The sequence below is a fragment of the Myxine glutinosa genome, chromosome 5 (assembly GCF_964187855.1).
Source record: "Myxine glutinosa chromosome 5, kmMyxGlut1.1, whole genome shotgun sequence".
Classification (NCBI taxonomy): Eukaryota; Metazoa; Chordata; class Myxini; order Myxiniformes; family Myxinidae; genus Myxine; species Myxine glutinosa.
The window spans coordinates 164,619,798-164,635,150 of NC_136265.1; the positions used below are offsets into that span (position 1 = coordinate 164,619,798).

The 15,353-nt window shown below is 46.0% G+C and overlaps 1 protein-coding gene across 7 annotated transcripts in view; it reads right to left on the reverse strand.

The window, feature by feature from the left end:
* The window catches only part of LOC137417066 (guanylate-binding protein 1-like), an 86,846-nt gene that overhangs the window by 16,003 nt on the left and 55,490 nt on the right, over positions 1-15,353 (reverse strand). For 2 of the 7 annotated variants that reach the window (XM_078778992.1, XM_078778990.1), the window contains 2 exons: positions 13,750-13,852; positions 6,043-6,146 (listed from right to left, as the gene is read on the reverse strand). In XM_078778992.1, coding sequence (XP_078635118.1) covers positions 6,043-6,146; positions 13,750-13,852 — 207 coding nt within the window. Of the gene's footprint in view, positions 1-1,034; positions 1,151-6,042; positions 6,147-6,453; positions 6,752-13,749; positions 13,853-13,877; positions 15,152-15,353 lie in introns of those variants that run through there. The other 5 variants (XM_078778989.1, XM_078778987.1, XM_078778988.1 and 2 more) reach the window with 5 other exon arrangements.

Below are 15,353 nucleotides of genomic sequence, written 5' to 3' on the forward strand. Positions count from 1 at the left end.
AGCCATCTTGGATAGAAAAACGAACCTTTTCCGATCAACACAAAACTTCACAAACGTGATCCCCTACCCATACATTTGCAGAGTGTACATTTTTATGGCATATGTCACGTGGCTTGGCAGCCATATAGCTTGAAAGCCGATATTTCTAAAAAATCCCTTCTCCAAAAACGCGTCACCGATCAATGTGAAACCTGTCCTGTCTTAAAATGTGATACTTCAAAACAGCTGAAGGGATTTAAACCAAACTTTTTAAAACTTTAGGACAATGAATGAGGGCATCTACCCATTTAGTAGAGGGCCTAAATGAAAAATATTCCTATTTAAGGAGATGGGTTACTTCGTCTGGTCAAAAATTTTCATTTGATTCTAGATGTTATGTACATATATCGGGGTCATCACCAGGATGGATGTAGGTTTTGAAAGTGGTGCAATTTTTTTATTTGCTTTATAAAATGACCTTTGACCTGCATTTTGGATTCTCCTGTTAAAGGTACAAGGGGGAATAAATTGCCAATTATATGTATTATTCACCACTTTCATATTCTTTTTTTCATTGTTGAGGGGAGGTCGAATCCCGGTCGATCGCTGAATTAACGCCAGGGGGGTTGACTCAGCCTGTCATCCTTCCGAGGTCGGCAAATTGAGTACCAGTACACTGGTAATTCCCTGTTTATCGTAAAAAGGCGACAAACAGGGTTGGCGGCAGGAAGGGCATCCGGCCGTAAAACATTGCTTCAAAAAGGGGACCAAAAAAGAACAACAACCACGGTCCCCGAAAAGGCCAACCACCGCTTTGCGGGAAAAATGGCCTCTAAACGGTGGGGGGAGGGGAGGTAATAAGTGGAACAAATAGACAAAATGAAAATCGAGATTAAATGATTGCCTTTAATTTTTGTTAAATGATTATATTGTAGTGAAACATTAAAGAAATGCCATTTTCCAAATTTAAATGTGTTATGCCATGAATACGTTTTTGTAAGTCATATTTTCCTAATACCAAACTAAATGTCATGGTTGGCAGTATTCCAATGTTAAAAGACCAACATACTATGCAAAATGGTAGTGAACCCTAACCATAATCCTCACCCTAACACTATCATTTTTGTAATACTAGCAAAAGTATCCGGTGTTGCTGAGTAACAACGAGTCGCTTCTTGACGGGAATATGAAGAGAGGATGGGGAGGAGGGGAGGGAGGGAGAGGGGGAGAGGAGAGGATGGAGTGGGAGGGGGCAGAGAGAGAGAGAGAGGGGGGAAGGGAGGGAAGTGGAAGGGGGGAGCAGAGGGGGAGGGAATGGGGAGAGGATGGGAGGGAAGGGAAAGGGGAGGGAGGGAAACAGGGAGGAGAAGGGAGAGGAGTGGAGTGGGACAGGAGATGATAAATCAATCGTGTTTACAAGGCAAGACACGTTTGAATAGGCTGAAACAAAATGACGGATTAAGAACCCAGCGAGTGGCAGTGGGCTGACCAAGATGGCGGGCCACCTTATTGGTTTGACTTTTTCAGGTTTTTCCTTATGAGCACCTCGTTAATCATCTTAAAAAAGGGTGTAATAACACACCCAAACACCCAGTTTTCATCATTGCAATCTGTTGGAGATCCAGGTGTATGCATGCAAAGTTTGGGGCTGCTAGGGTTCATGGTTTTGGAGTTATGGAGGGGACAGACGGACGGACAATGCCTTTTATTATTATTGATGATACATATACGTTTATGTATTATTATCCACATGGAGGGAGCTGGGACGTGGCTGTGTGCTATGTGTGTGTGGGGGGGGGGGGGGGGGGGTTTGGAGTGAACTCCATTCAGTGTACAATGTGCGTTGAGTGGGTTCATCAAGAATGTGGTGGTCTGGGAAGGTCATTAACCAGTGTGGCAGCTACATTCAAGTAGCTATTGCTGCAGGAGCTGCAGTTGGAGATGTTGGGTTGGATATTGGAGACGGCGTGGGGCTGGAAGGTGTGAAAACATTTTGTTGCCTGGGAGGACGTGTTGGGTGGAGGGGGTGGATCGGACTCGGCAGGTGTTGCTGGAGTGGGATGTGCATGGAAGAGGTTTCGGGGGCTGGGTGGCGTGCTGACGAGGAGGGGAGTGTCGTTGAAGCTGGAGGGAGGGGTGTGTGCTGCATGTGTGAGAAGTGTTGTGGTTTGTGGGAGCAGGACATGGGTGGTGGGCGTGGAGCAGCAACGAAGGCTGGAAAGGGTGGAAATGTGAATGGTTCGGTCGATGTGTGGAGTATTGTTGAGAGAGCGGAAGACAAATGATGAATTGCGAAATATGATGGGAATAGAGCCTGTGATGGATGCTGTGAAGAGGAACAGGTTGAGATGGTTTTGTCATGTGTTGAGGAAAGATGAAAGTGACTCATTGAGAAGAGTGATGGAAATGAATGTAGAAGGAAGTAGAGGATGGGGAAGACCAAGAAAGACTTGGCTAAAGGTGGTGGAAGAAGAAATGCAGGCAAGGGGGTTAACAAGGGCAGATGTGGACAATAGGGCAAAATGGAGATTGTCATGGGGCCCGCAAGGCTAACCCCTGCTCTCGCAGGGAAAATGGCCTTAAAATGCCTGTTGTGTTTGTTGTATTATCCACACGATTCAAAGCTGCATCAAAAGTATTCATTGCGACATCTTGTAAATTTGTGTATATTTGGGTGATATAGATTGCAGCAAACTGGGGAAAAGGAATGCACTAGCTTTAAGGGTTTGTCAGACGGTTCTTTTGGAGAGACAGGGTGAGTGTGTGGGATTTGTCAGGGTTGAAAGACATATTCCAAGTGTTAGACGAGCTCTTGATTCTATCAGGTCTTTAGAGAGGGAAGAGGCTGCTGCCTGTCTGTCTGAAGGATGAGAAATAATAGAGTAAAGAATGGAATCATTGATCAGCCAAGAGGTAGGCAGGATTTTCTTGAGAATCAGAAAAATCATTGATGTTGTTTTTGTATGCAGCCTGTGGCTACTGGTTGCATCATTTTCTGGAAGCACGACTGCCGCTGATGCCCCCTGTTACCAGTAAGCTGGAACCCATTTTGCCAACCTCTGAATGATGACAGGCAGAATCAACCTACCTGGTGTTATTTCAACGGCACAACAGGGGCTTTAACTCAAGACCCTAACTAAGATCTTAAGCCAACCACCTTAACCATTAAGCCAACACCAGGCTTAGGTCATTGATTAAGATGAGGACCAAGACTGTGCTCAATATACTACCTTGGGAAACTTGACAAGGAGATGGGATGAGAAAATCCCGTTAAGAGCTGCACGCTGTGCATGGGAGTGAAGGAAGTTGTAGTGGCATCATTTTGCCTTTCATGTGGTAATATATAAATATGCTTGATCTAGGGTTTTCGGTACTGGGTGAAACCTGAAGTGATGAGTGGGTTTTGGTTGGCCACCTTGGCTAACAAAGGATCAACACGGATTACGAATGCCTCGGACGTCAACACGGATATGTCAGTCGCCTTCTCTTCTTTGTGGTTACTTCACCCCAGCAGCGACAATAGCTGGCACTGTTTGATGGCTTAGACTGGCTCTCCGCCTTCATTCATCAGCCCAAAATCGACCCAGCGATGACCTCCGGTGATCCAGCCACTGCGCCGCATTCCCCTTGCCCTGTGGGATCAAGTTACGGCCAAACTGAATTCTGGAATTATTCAAGCCATCAATGCCTCCCCTTGGATTTCCCACCTGGTAATAGCAAGGGAAATGTCAGGGAGACTCTGCATTTGTGTGAATCTGTGCACCATAAACAGCCATTATCCCGATAAATATCCACTTCGACAACGGAAGAGCTCACCCCCCACTTTTACGGCTCCACAGTCTTCAATAAACTGGATTTGCAACAAGGCTACCTTAAGGTTCCCCTACACCCCAGCAGCAAAGACCTCACTGCTTTCGGTACACACGCTGGCATCTTTCACAATACCCACATGCCTTTCAGTCTGAGCTTGGCACCCAGTTGTTGGCAGAAGATCATGTACTCTGTCTTCGCCGACATCCCAGGAGTGTCCCTCTATCTCGATGACATCATGGTGCACGGCCCCAATGCAGCCATCCATGACGAGCTTCTCTGCCAGATGTTCCGCAAGTTGGCCCACCACAACCTCATGCTCAACATTGAGAAGTGCGTCTTTGCCATGCCAGAGATCAGGGGGTTCCATCAGGGGGTTTGTGGGGTTCCACATGTAAGCCCATGGCATCTCTCCACTACAATCCAACTCAGACGCAATTCACCGCATTCCAGAGCCTGCATCTACTGTACAGCTCACCTCCTTTCTAGGCATGTCAACATACTATCTCCGCTTGTTGCCGCGGTACTCAGCCATGACATTGCCACTGTGTCAGCTGCTGAAGAAGAAGCCCCCTGGGCCCTGGGTCTGGACTGCCAAGAGTGTCAGCTCACCATGGCACCCTTCCTGGCACATTTTGACCTTGCCAGCCCCACCTTGGTCGCCTGTAATGCCTCTACATAGCATTGGGGGTAGTCTTCTCCCAATTGCAGAACTCGATGAAGAAGCCCATTGCTTTTGCCTCAGGCATTGAGCCCTATCAAACATAAATACTCGGTGGGGGGGCATGAGGCACTAGCTTGTGTCTGGGCATGCATACGCTGGCACATGTACCCATATGGCCAGCGTTTACACTTCGCATGAGTCACCTGGCACTTACAGCCTTGATGTCCACCTCAGGCATAGGACACAGACCACTGGGACTGTACAGATGGACAGATCGCCTACAACAGTACAATTTCAAGCTTCACTTCACCCCGGGCCGTGACAACGTGGTGGCGGATCTGCTTTCCAGAGCTCTTGTCGCTCCTGAACCTGCTGGCCAACCAGTGGACATGGAAGACGATTTGATCCAGATGCTGCACACCCCTCTCCAGGATGTGATTTCCCTTCCCAAACACCACAGGCATCAGCGGAGGACCCCCTCTTCTGCACGCCTACTCCCACATCACAGGTGGCTAACCTAACTGGGCGCCCGACGAGTTCACACCATTAATCAATGGTGTTACTCAAACCCTTAAAATGTTACATGAGCACACCTGGCCCAAGGTTTCACATTCCAAATGGCTCATCCAGATGCTGCTGTGCTACAGAGAGACCCAGCACATCGCCACCACAGGCGATACTAATGTTGGGGCGAGGGCTGAAACTGCCGATGGATAGACTGAGTCCACCATAGACTCACTCTCCAGCACCTGCAGCTCGCACCATGGTTTGCCAGCACCAGAATCGCATGAAACCGCGGTTCAACAGAGATCGAACCGTGAAGCCACCTGGCATACATGTCTTGGACTGGGTCAGGGCTAAGTGACCCACCATAGCGACAAGCTCCAGTCATTCTGGTCCTGCCTGCTGTGAGTCAGTCGCCAGCTGGGCCGAGTCACATTCCAGCTCCAGGAGAGGGCACAGTGGCATGCCAGTCAGCTGCACATAGTGCCGTTTCTGGACACCCAGCCAGTACCCTTTGGCCACCATGGAACTGCGTTCTGGCCCTCCAATTCAGATACTGGGACCGATGGGGGACGTCACTAACTTACTTGTTGTGCCTGCAGCATGGCCCGCAAGGGTTTGACAGTGGCCTGGGCAGCATGCAGGACTTTACCCTCCTTCCACACCTGACCTCTATGCTAGGGAATGGGAGAGGAATGTTATGTTTGGTTGTTATGGCGTTTTATTTGAATTGATGACGTGTTGGTGTGGATATTTTGCGTTGCCGTGAGGGGTTGTGGGTGCTTTACGGCAGGAGGAGAGACAAGCATGTGAAAGCCACGAAATAAACGTCCTCTTTGTTGTTTGAGTCGGTTTTTATACCATAACAAACACCATAAAGAAGCATGCTCTAGTCCAGACTCGAATGATGCACCACCAGCGAGTGTGCTTGAGCTTAAAAACGAGGCATACATTGCTTTTGTTTCAGCATACCATGTCACAAATGTATTTAATATTTGTAAAGCGACAAAATGTAAAGCATGCCAGAGATATTGAAATGATAATGTACTCCATAAAATAAACTTTGCAAGATTACGTTACCCTACCTGCATTTGTTCTCTCAACGCCTGTAGTTCCTTCTGTTGGTTCTGTATTGCATTTTGCTGTGCAACATGGCGACTTTCCATCTCTTTCATCCTTTCCTCCCTCTCTGAAAACAGATATCCCAACATGACTATCAACATTTGTTAAAACACCCCCAGAACGTCCAGTACATCATAAGGATCACTCATCACCCCAAATCAAAAGGAGTGGAGTATTTTAAGGACCAGCGTGGAGTATTTTAACCCATGCTAACAAGAATGGGAATTGGGTTCCATACATATCCACCACTTTTATATTCATAAAGGTCTTTTATGTACAGTACAGTATGTACTAATGTGCAAAAATATTAAAGTGGCAACATATAAAATTGGTACCGGTAAAAAGAGAAATCATATTATAATGTATATGAGTACCCTTGCAAGTAAATCCAATTCAGGAAGAGTCCATTAGGGCCATCAAAGCCTCTCCTGGGCCAAAGAGGAGAAGGGAAGGGAGGGGGAAATGGAGGGGAGAGGGAAGGGGAGCAGGAGGAAGGAGGAGTGGAGAGGGAGAGGGGGGAGGGGTGGAGGACAGGGAAGCGGAGGATAAGGGAGGGGAAGGGTAAGGGGGAAGAGGAGGGGGATGATAGGGAGGAGAGAATGGGATGATGGTTTAGGGTGAGGGAGCAAAGAGGGAAGGTGGAGGGAGGTGGGAAGGGGAGCAGAATGGGAACTGGGAAGGGGGAGGAGAATGGGGAGGGGGGAGAGGAGGGGAATGATGTGGGGGGGGGGGGAGGAGGAGATGAAGGATAGTGGAGGGGAGGGAAGGGTGAGGTCAGGGAAAATGAGGCGGAGAGGCAGGGGAGGGGAGAAGTGGAGACTGGGGAACGGGGAAGGGGATACTGAAGGGGAAGAGGGGAGGATAATGTGGAGGGGGCGGATAGGAGGAAGGGAGGATAAGGGGATGGGGAGAAGAGGAGGGAGGGGGGGACTTATATGAATATGACGAAAGTACATCACACAAAAATGTGATTCAATGTGATCTCATGTAATAACAAACTGGGTACATAAAAACGAAAAGGGAGCGCTGTCTGCTGTATCGCCATGACTTGCAAAAGAAGCCTATAGAGCATTCACCAAGCAGCTTAAGCACTCAAGCAAGCACTCCAACCACTGTTGAGATGGCCGGAGTGTCCCACAATGTCCGAATTGGCCAAATTAACACTTTTTAATAGTCAGAATTGCTGCTGAGGTCAATTCCACAGTTAAAATTTTGAAATTTGGTTCAAGTGAAGAGATTCTCAAGACTTGTGGAAATTAAATAAAGGCACAAACACTGCTGTTCATAAGCATTGCGATGTATACAGGAATACAGCAATTCATAGGTATGACGATCACCTATATTACCATTTAAGACCCCCAAGCTGAATACCGGAATCAAAACCCCAAAGCTTAACGACCTGAATGCAGGCTGACCAACGTCAAGTCTGTTCGCATAAAGGATCTCCAAAACACACCCAAACTCCCGGTTTTCATTCATGCACTCCATTGGAGGTTGAGACGTATGCATGCAAAGTTTGGGGCCGCTATCTATATAATAATACCGTAAGGACTCGACTTTGTTATCCCTTTTACGCCGCACCCAGTGACCCGATGCCCACGGCACTAATGCATTTTCCATCTACGAACCGCGCTCTTTGTTTATCGCGTACAGCCATACTCGAAAAATCTGAATTCGCCGACTTTGGGACCCAAAAGCATCCGATTATCGGCCGATACGACGCCATCTTACGACACCATCGTATTGGCGTCTGCTGGGCGAAGGCGATGCGAGCCGTCCGCTGATTCGACAGTCGAGTGGTGTGATGGGTGGTGTGAACCAAATGGTCTTTTTATTCCCTTGAACATTTTATATTAGGATATATAAGGAAACGTCTTTATCGTCATTTTAATAAAGTTAAATGGAGTGACGTTGCGATACTCGGGGTGCGTTGCATAAATCCTCGTAACTCAGAGAGGTGTAGCAGGTGGCGAGACGTAAGGAAGCTTAAAGATAACGAGCTGAAAACAGACGAACGATATCCCTTCCGTGGATGTTCCACGGGTTTCACGTCTTTATCGTCATTTTAATAAAGTTAAATGGAGTGACGTTGCGATCAGTGAGTTGTATACGAAGAGATAAAAGGATGGCATTGACTTCGAGACGGTACGTGATAGTTGGCTGCGGCTGGCTGATGCCACGTTTTTTTTTTTTAAGTGCCATGGATGCTGATGGACATAATAAAGGTATCGGCTGATCTCTCATCGTAATATTACCCGATGGAAATGAACTGTTTCTTTGTTTGTCATTTCCTGTGCAATAATGTCAAATTGATTAGTCAGACATCCTTTTCTATGGACAGCTGCTCTCCTTTTCGATAGCATCGTCTATTGATATGCATGTTCTTCTTTCATATAATTTTACACATTCACAATCAGTATTTCAATTCTTGCAGACATTGGAAAGGAAGTTGACTCACAGGCCAACTCTCTGGCTCAATCACAGGCCGACGCACAGGCGATGTAATTGTGAGTAGCATTTTTGCACAAGTGAAAATTGATCTTTCTTCCTAACTCTTACTCGGACAAGCAAATCCCCTATGCCATCCATAATGGTACACTCTATCCATACACCACATCCTCCCTTCCATGGATGTTCCACGGGTTTCACGTCTTTATCGTCATTTTAATAAAGTTAAATGGAGTGACGTTGCGATACTCGGGGTGCGTTGCATAAATCCTCGTAACTCAGAGAGGTGTAGCAGGTGGCGAGACGTAAGGAAGCTTAAAGATGACGAGCTGAAAACAGACGAACGATATGTCAATCTCTTTCTACACCGAACGGAAATAAAAGTATGAGAGCGGGTAGGCATGGCCTGAGCACTTCGAGCAGAGAGGACTGATTGGACTTAACTTAAAGAGAAAAAATTGGAGCTTCACGGAAGAAGATCCCATGAGTGCTCCCCTATGCCATCCATAATGGTACACTCTATCCATACACCACATCCTCCTTTCCGTGGATGTTCCACGGGTTTCGGCTAGTCTATATAATAATAGCGTAAGGACTCGACTTTGTTATCCCCTTTATGCCGCACCCAGTGACCCGATGCCCACGGCACTAATGGATTTACGATCTACGAACCGCGCTCTTTGTTTATCACGTACAGCCATACTCGAAAAATCTGAATTAGCCGACGTTGGGGCCCAAAAGCATCCGATTAACTGCCGATACGACGCCATCGTATTGGCGTCTGCTGGGTGAAGGCGAAGCAAGCCGTCCGCTGATTGGACAGGTGAAGGCGAAAGCAAGCCGTCCACTGAGTGGACAATCCAGAGCATGCATTTGTGCCGGTGTCGTCGATCGCGGTGTACGCTAACCTCATCAGGTGGGTTTACCATAATTTCTTCCAACCGCGCTCTTTGTTTGTCACATACAGCCATACTCGAAAAATCTGAATTAGTCGACTTTGGGGCCCAAAAGCATCCGATTAACTGCCGATACGATGCCATCTTATTGGCGTCTGCTGGGTGAAGGCGAAGCAAGCCGTCCGCTGATTGGACAGTCGAAGGCGACAGCAAGCACCCAGTGACCACTGAGCGGACACTCCAGAGCATGCATTTGTGCCGGTGTCATCGATCGCGGTGTACGCTAACCTCATCAGTCGACTTTGGGGCCCAAAAGCATCCGATTAACTGCCGATACGATGCCATCTTATTGGCGTCTGCTGGGTGAAGGCGAAGCAAGCCGTCCGCTGATTGGACAGTCGAAGGCGACAGCAAGCACCCAGTGACCACTGAGCGGACAATCCAGAGCATGCATTTGTGCCGGTGTCATCGATCGCGGTGTACGCTAACCTCATCAGGTGGGTTTACCATAATTTCTTCCATATACTGTGATTACAACGAAGTGAAACCGATCAGCAGCCCATCAGTATCATATAAAGCAATAAATACCAAGGCTTCAGCTTCTGAAAGCTTAAAACAAAGTGTACTTCGCCGAGTGCCGAAAAGTAGGCGTAGGCCTAGGCCCTACCTATCCAGTTGTTGTGTTTCCGTTGTGGCCATGATCTCAACAAATGGCGTAGGCCATGTGGCGTCGGGTAGGTCATGATCAGCCCCCCCCCCCCCCCTTTCGTTTCACCAACTCCTGCATCTGCCACCGTTCATGATTATCAAAGTAGGCTTTACCCTGTTCACGATAAGGTAGAAATCAGTGAGTTGTATACAAAGAGATAAAAGGATGGCATTGACTTCGAGACGGTACGTGATAGTTGGCTGCGGCTGGCTGATGCCACGTTGTTTTTTTCCAAGTGCCATGGATGCTGATGGACATAATAAAGGTATCGGCTGATCTCTCTTCGTAATATTACCCGATGGAAATGAACTGTTTCTTTGTTTGTCATTTCCTGTGCAATAATGTCAAATTGATAAGTCAGTTCGTCTACTGCTTTTACATGTACCTGGGGCTACCTGTTTCGATGACATTAAAACTGTTGGTGGCGTCATGGCATCTTCATTCAAGGATGCCTGTCTTATGCGTCACCTTTTGTCAGACGATGATGAATGGGACAGTGCACTAACACAGGCTTCTTCATTCCGAATGCCTTGTGAATTGAGGTCCCTCTTTGCCACAATATGCATCCATTGTCAGCCACAAGATCCAGTGACACTTTGGCTAAAGCACAGAGAATCGCTCATTGAGGACTTTCGTCGTTCCAGTGATTTACAAGTGGCTGAATTGCATGGTCTGCAACACGTTCAAGCAATATTACTCGATGCAGGTCTTACTTGTGCTGCTTTAGGTTTTCCGAATCTCCCAGACGAAGCTGAATTAGACTCCGAATCTGGTTCCTTTCCACACGCTGAAATGGCAAACGCTCAGATACCCCTTCTGAACACTGAACAGAAGGTGCTATTCGATGCTGTGTGTGCTGCAGTGGTGGAGGTTCAGAGTAAATCACCGCCACGACCTCGCTGTTATTTTCTCGATGGTCCTGGCGGTAGTGGCAAAACTATGCTTTACAATACGTTGATTTCATTTCTCCGTGGTCAGAATCTCAGAGTTGCTTCAAGTGCATGGTCAGGCATTGCCGCCACACTGCTCAACGGTGGTCGGACTGTTCACAATCTGTTCAACCTTCCAGTCCCTATCATTGATACGTCTACCTGCAATATAGCACCAAACTCTGCCCATGCTGAATTGCTTCGATCAGTCACCATGTTTATTGTTGATGAAACATCAATGGTCCGCTTACATGCTCTCAATGCCATCGATATAGCACTGAGAGATACAACTGCTCCAGACGTTCCCTTCGGTGGAAAAAAATTTCTTCTTGGTGGTGACTTCAGACAGGTACTTCCAGTTGTTCCGAGGAAGCCACGTGCAGTCATTGTCGAAAACTGTCTGAAACGTTCTCATCTTTGGCACCATTGTACTGTTGTAAAACTGTGGAAAAACATGCGAGCCAACGAGGACCAACAAGATTTCGCTAAGTGGCTGATTGAACTTGGCAATGGCCAACTTCACAAGCCTTTCCCCGACACTCACCCGGAATGTATCGCACTTCCCTCCCAATTTAACATTTAAAAAAATAATAATAATAATTGACTATGTTTTCGATGATGTGTCAGAAGCAAATCTTGCTCAAACGGTTATTCTGAGCCCCACCAACGAACATACTCTGAAGCTAAATGATGAGGTCTTGGACAGAATTCCTGGTCCAAAGACAGTCTACTACAGCACTGATTGCGCCATTTCTGATGACAATGAAGAGGCTCAGAGCTATCCAATTGAGTTTCTCAACAGCATAACACCTTCGGGGATGCCGCCCCACCGTCTAAGCCTCAAACCAGGGGCTATTATAATGCTTCTCAGGAATCTCGATATTCGTCAAGGTCTTTGCAATGGCACTAGACTTCGCCTTCACCACCTTCATTCTCACGTACTTGATGCAGAAATACTAACAGGTGCCCACCAGGGACAACGAGCTCTTATACCCCGTATCAGACTCGCCCCATCTGATGCCAGTTTACCCTTCGTTCTACAGCGAACTCAGTTTCCTGTTCGCCTGGCATATTCAATGACCATAAATAAAGCCCAGGGCCAAACATTCCGTAAACTGGGTATCTATTTGCCTGCTCCTGTCTTCTCCCACGGCCAGTTATATGTTGCATGTTCAAGAGCACGGTCGTTCAAAGATGTGTATATCAAGGTTGATAATACGAGTACGCAAGGAGTCGTCAGAGGCTTGACTATTACCCCAAACATTGTTTATCCAGAAGTTTTAAAATAATTTCATCCTCTGATACTGCGTTCATTGTATTATATTCCGACTGCTCTGCCTTGACATTGACGCTTACCAATGCACCAGTATGGGGCTAATTCCAGTCGATTTACTAATCCGTTCATTTTTTTAAAAGTCTATGGTTCTACTGCTGTTCCTTTCCATTGACACATACCACTGCGCCAGTGTGGCCAGAGTGGTGCTATGCCGATTCCTATTACGAATCCATTCATTTTCAAAAGTATATCGTAGCGTTGTCATTTAAGTAGATTGCAATAAATACGTTGTTCATATACGCACTCTTCATTCTCATCTTTCTTCCTAACTCTTACTCGGACAAGCAAATCCCCTATGCCATCCATAATGGTACACTCTATCCATACACCACATCCTCCCTTCCGTGGATGTTCCACGGGTTTCGGCTAGTATTTAATGGTTTTGGAGTTATGGAAGAGACACACACACATACACTGTCTTTTATTATTATAGATACACTTTTTATTTATTATGGTCCGACAGGATGGTGCAGAAGGTAGTCTAGTCCGGATTCCATTCTCGACCTGATGATAAACTGTCAAATTGGAGTTTCACAGATGGGCTGACCTTTGGAAAGATATTAAGCTGGGTGTCCCTATGCGAGCATTAGCTGGTGGAGGGTAATGATCCCACGGTGTCATTTGCCAAGAGTAAGCGAGTTGTCCTGACCAACACCCTCAACAATTGAGAAGTTCTTGCACAAATCAGCTTCAGTAAAAACATCAGGCCTGGCCAGTCGGTTGGGGAAAAGACAGGTAAAACTTCTCTCATTGCTGGCTTTTCAAGGTGGAAATAATTGTGTCCATTAGGGTAGTAGTTATTCTTCTTCAATATGCAGCACATGTATGTAAGTAGCATTATTTGCTGGTAGCCACCACTGTGTCGCTGATGCAGTGCCCCCTGAAGATTACAGTAAGAATTTGAAATGTATTCAGTGTCCCGGCGGCAATAACTCGCTTACTCTTTAGGAAAGACACTGTGGGATATTTGACGTCAACCACCTGATGCTAACAGATTTGTCGTCAAGCTTAACATCCATCTGAGGGATGGCACACACGTCGATCGGTACCTCCGCCAACCTGTTAAACACTGGGATGACAGTTTATAGTGAGGTTGAGATTCAAACCCAGGCTAGACAACTCAGAGTCAAGCATGCATACCTCTGGGCTATCCTGTCAGCCTAAAATTAGTTGTAATAGAAGTAGAGTTTTTATTTATGTTTCAGTGGTTGCAGAAAAGCACAAAGACACAGTTGATTTACATTCTCATCGAGGAACAAGTGACTGTTGAGCATGTAACTAACAAAGTGACGATGCCTATCGGTTATTACTCATAAAGGACAGAGTGGTGAGTGCAGCCGATCATTTAATACCTAGCCTGTCTTTGTCCATTTTGCTCAGTGTAGAATCCATCATTCTGATATGATGGCTTTCACTTCTCCGCTTCTCCAGGAAGTCAGCAAAGGCTTCTTCTGCCTTTGGCAAAACAAAACAAACAAGAAAGAGCAATCAGAGATTGCAGACCCTCGCTAAGAAAGTTTTCAGTGGTTTTTAAGGCTTTTGTGTTAAAATTAATATGGCGACCGAACCACGTGACTGATGACATCATCTATTTTTCTCCACCAATTTATCCCTCCATTATGCTCAAGAAATTTCATCTTGATCGTATGAAGTTTTGTACTTGTCGAATTATGACGTCATAATGGAGGCACCTATGACATCATCATTAACAGATGTTATTCCACATGGAGAGTTCTTTACAATGAACCACATCTCAATTTTTTCTATGCAGCGCTTTCGGAGATAGAGGTGCAAATTTTTTCGGTGCTTCCAATATGGCGGCTCGAACCACGTGACCGATGACGTCATAAAAAAAATTCTCCACCAATTTATGCCTAGATGACGCTCAATAAATTTAATCTTGATCGGATGAAGTTTTGTACTTGTCGAATGATGATGTCATAATGGAGGCACCTATGACATCTTCATTAACATATTTTATTCTCCATGGAGAGTTCTTTACAATGAGCCATGTCCCAATTTTGTCTATTCAGCGCTTTCGTAGATATAGAGGTGCAAAATTTTTCGGTTTTTCCAAGATGGCGGCCGAACCACGTGACCAATGACGTCATAATTATCATTTTAAACTTCTACAGGTGGAGTTGCAATTATGGTGAAAATTTCCTCTCAATCGGACCAACGGTTGCAGAGAAAGTCATATTTATTCTGTGTGAACAAACAAACAGACAGACAGACAAACAAATGAAAAAAATCGGTCAGAGACCGAGGACTTGCCGGAATGTACTTTTTTATCGGCCATTTTGGATCAAAATGGCGGGAAATCTATACATGTATATTCGCTAAGCAATGGAAGGTAACTAAGTGTATGCATATCTCTTATCCTTTCAGAGTTATCGTGGTTTGAAATATATTTTCAATGAAGACTTGGCCCCCTGACCTTTGACCCCAAAAAATAATTACAATTAAGAATTTTTGTCCATTTTATACCACATGTTATTTTTCGGGAATTGAATAATGAACATTTTGGTGTTGGTGAGAAGGGAATCGGATAATGTTTGACAGAGTTATTAGTTAAAAAAAAACAATTTTTGTCCTTGAATTTGACCTTTCAAGGTCACTCAAGGTCAAAGGTCATGGTGCCAAATTAAATGTCGTATGCGACTTCCTATATGTCAGTAACAGTAAGTGTATGCATATCTCTTGTACTTTTAGAGTTATAGTGGTTTGAAATATATTTTAAATGAAAACTCGACCCTGAAGGAGCTGGGGCTCCCACGTCGATCAGAAGAATGGACGCGACAAAAAGCTGGAATTCATCTGAGTTGCTTTATTGAAATCAAACACTCAGGCACTCTGAAAAACCGTTTATCTCTCAGCAATATATATCTATTCCGCCAGGGGGTTTGCCCAGGCCCGGCGCCAGGGGGCGTGGCCCAGCGTCCTGGCTGCGGCCTGG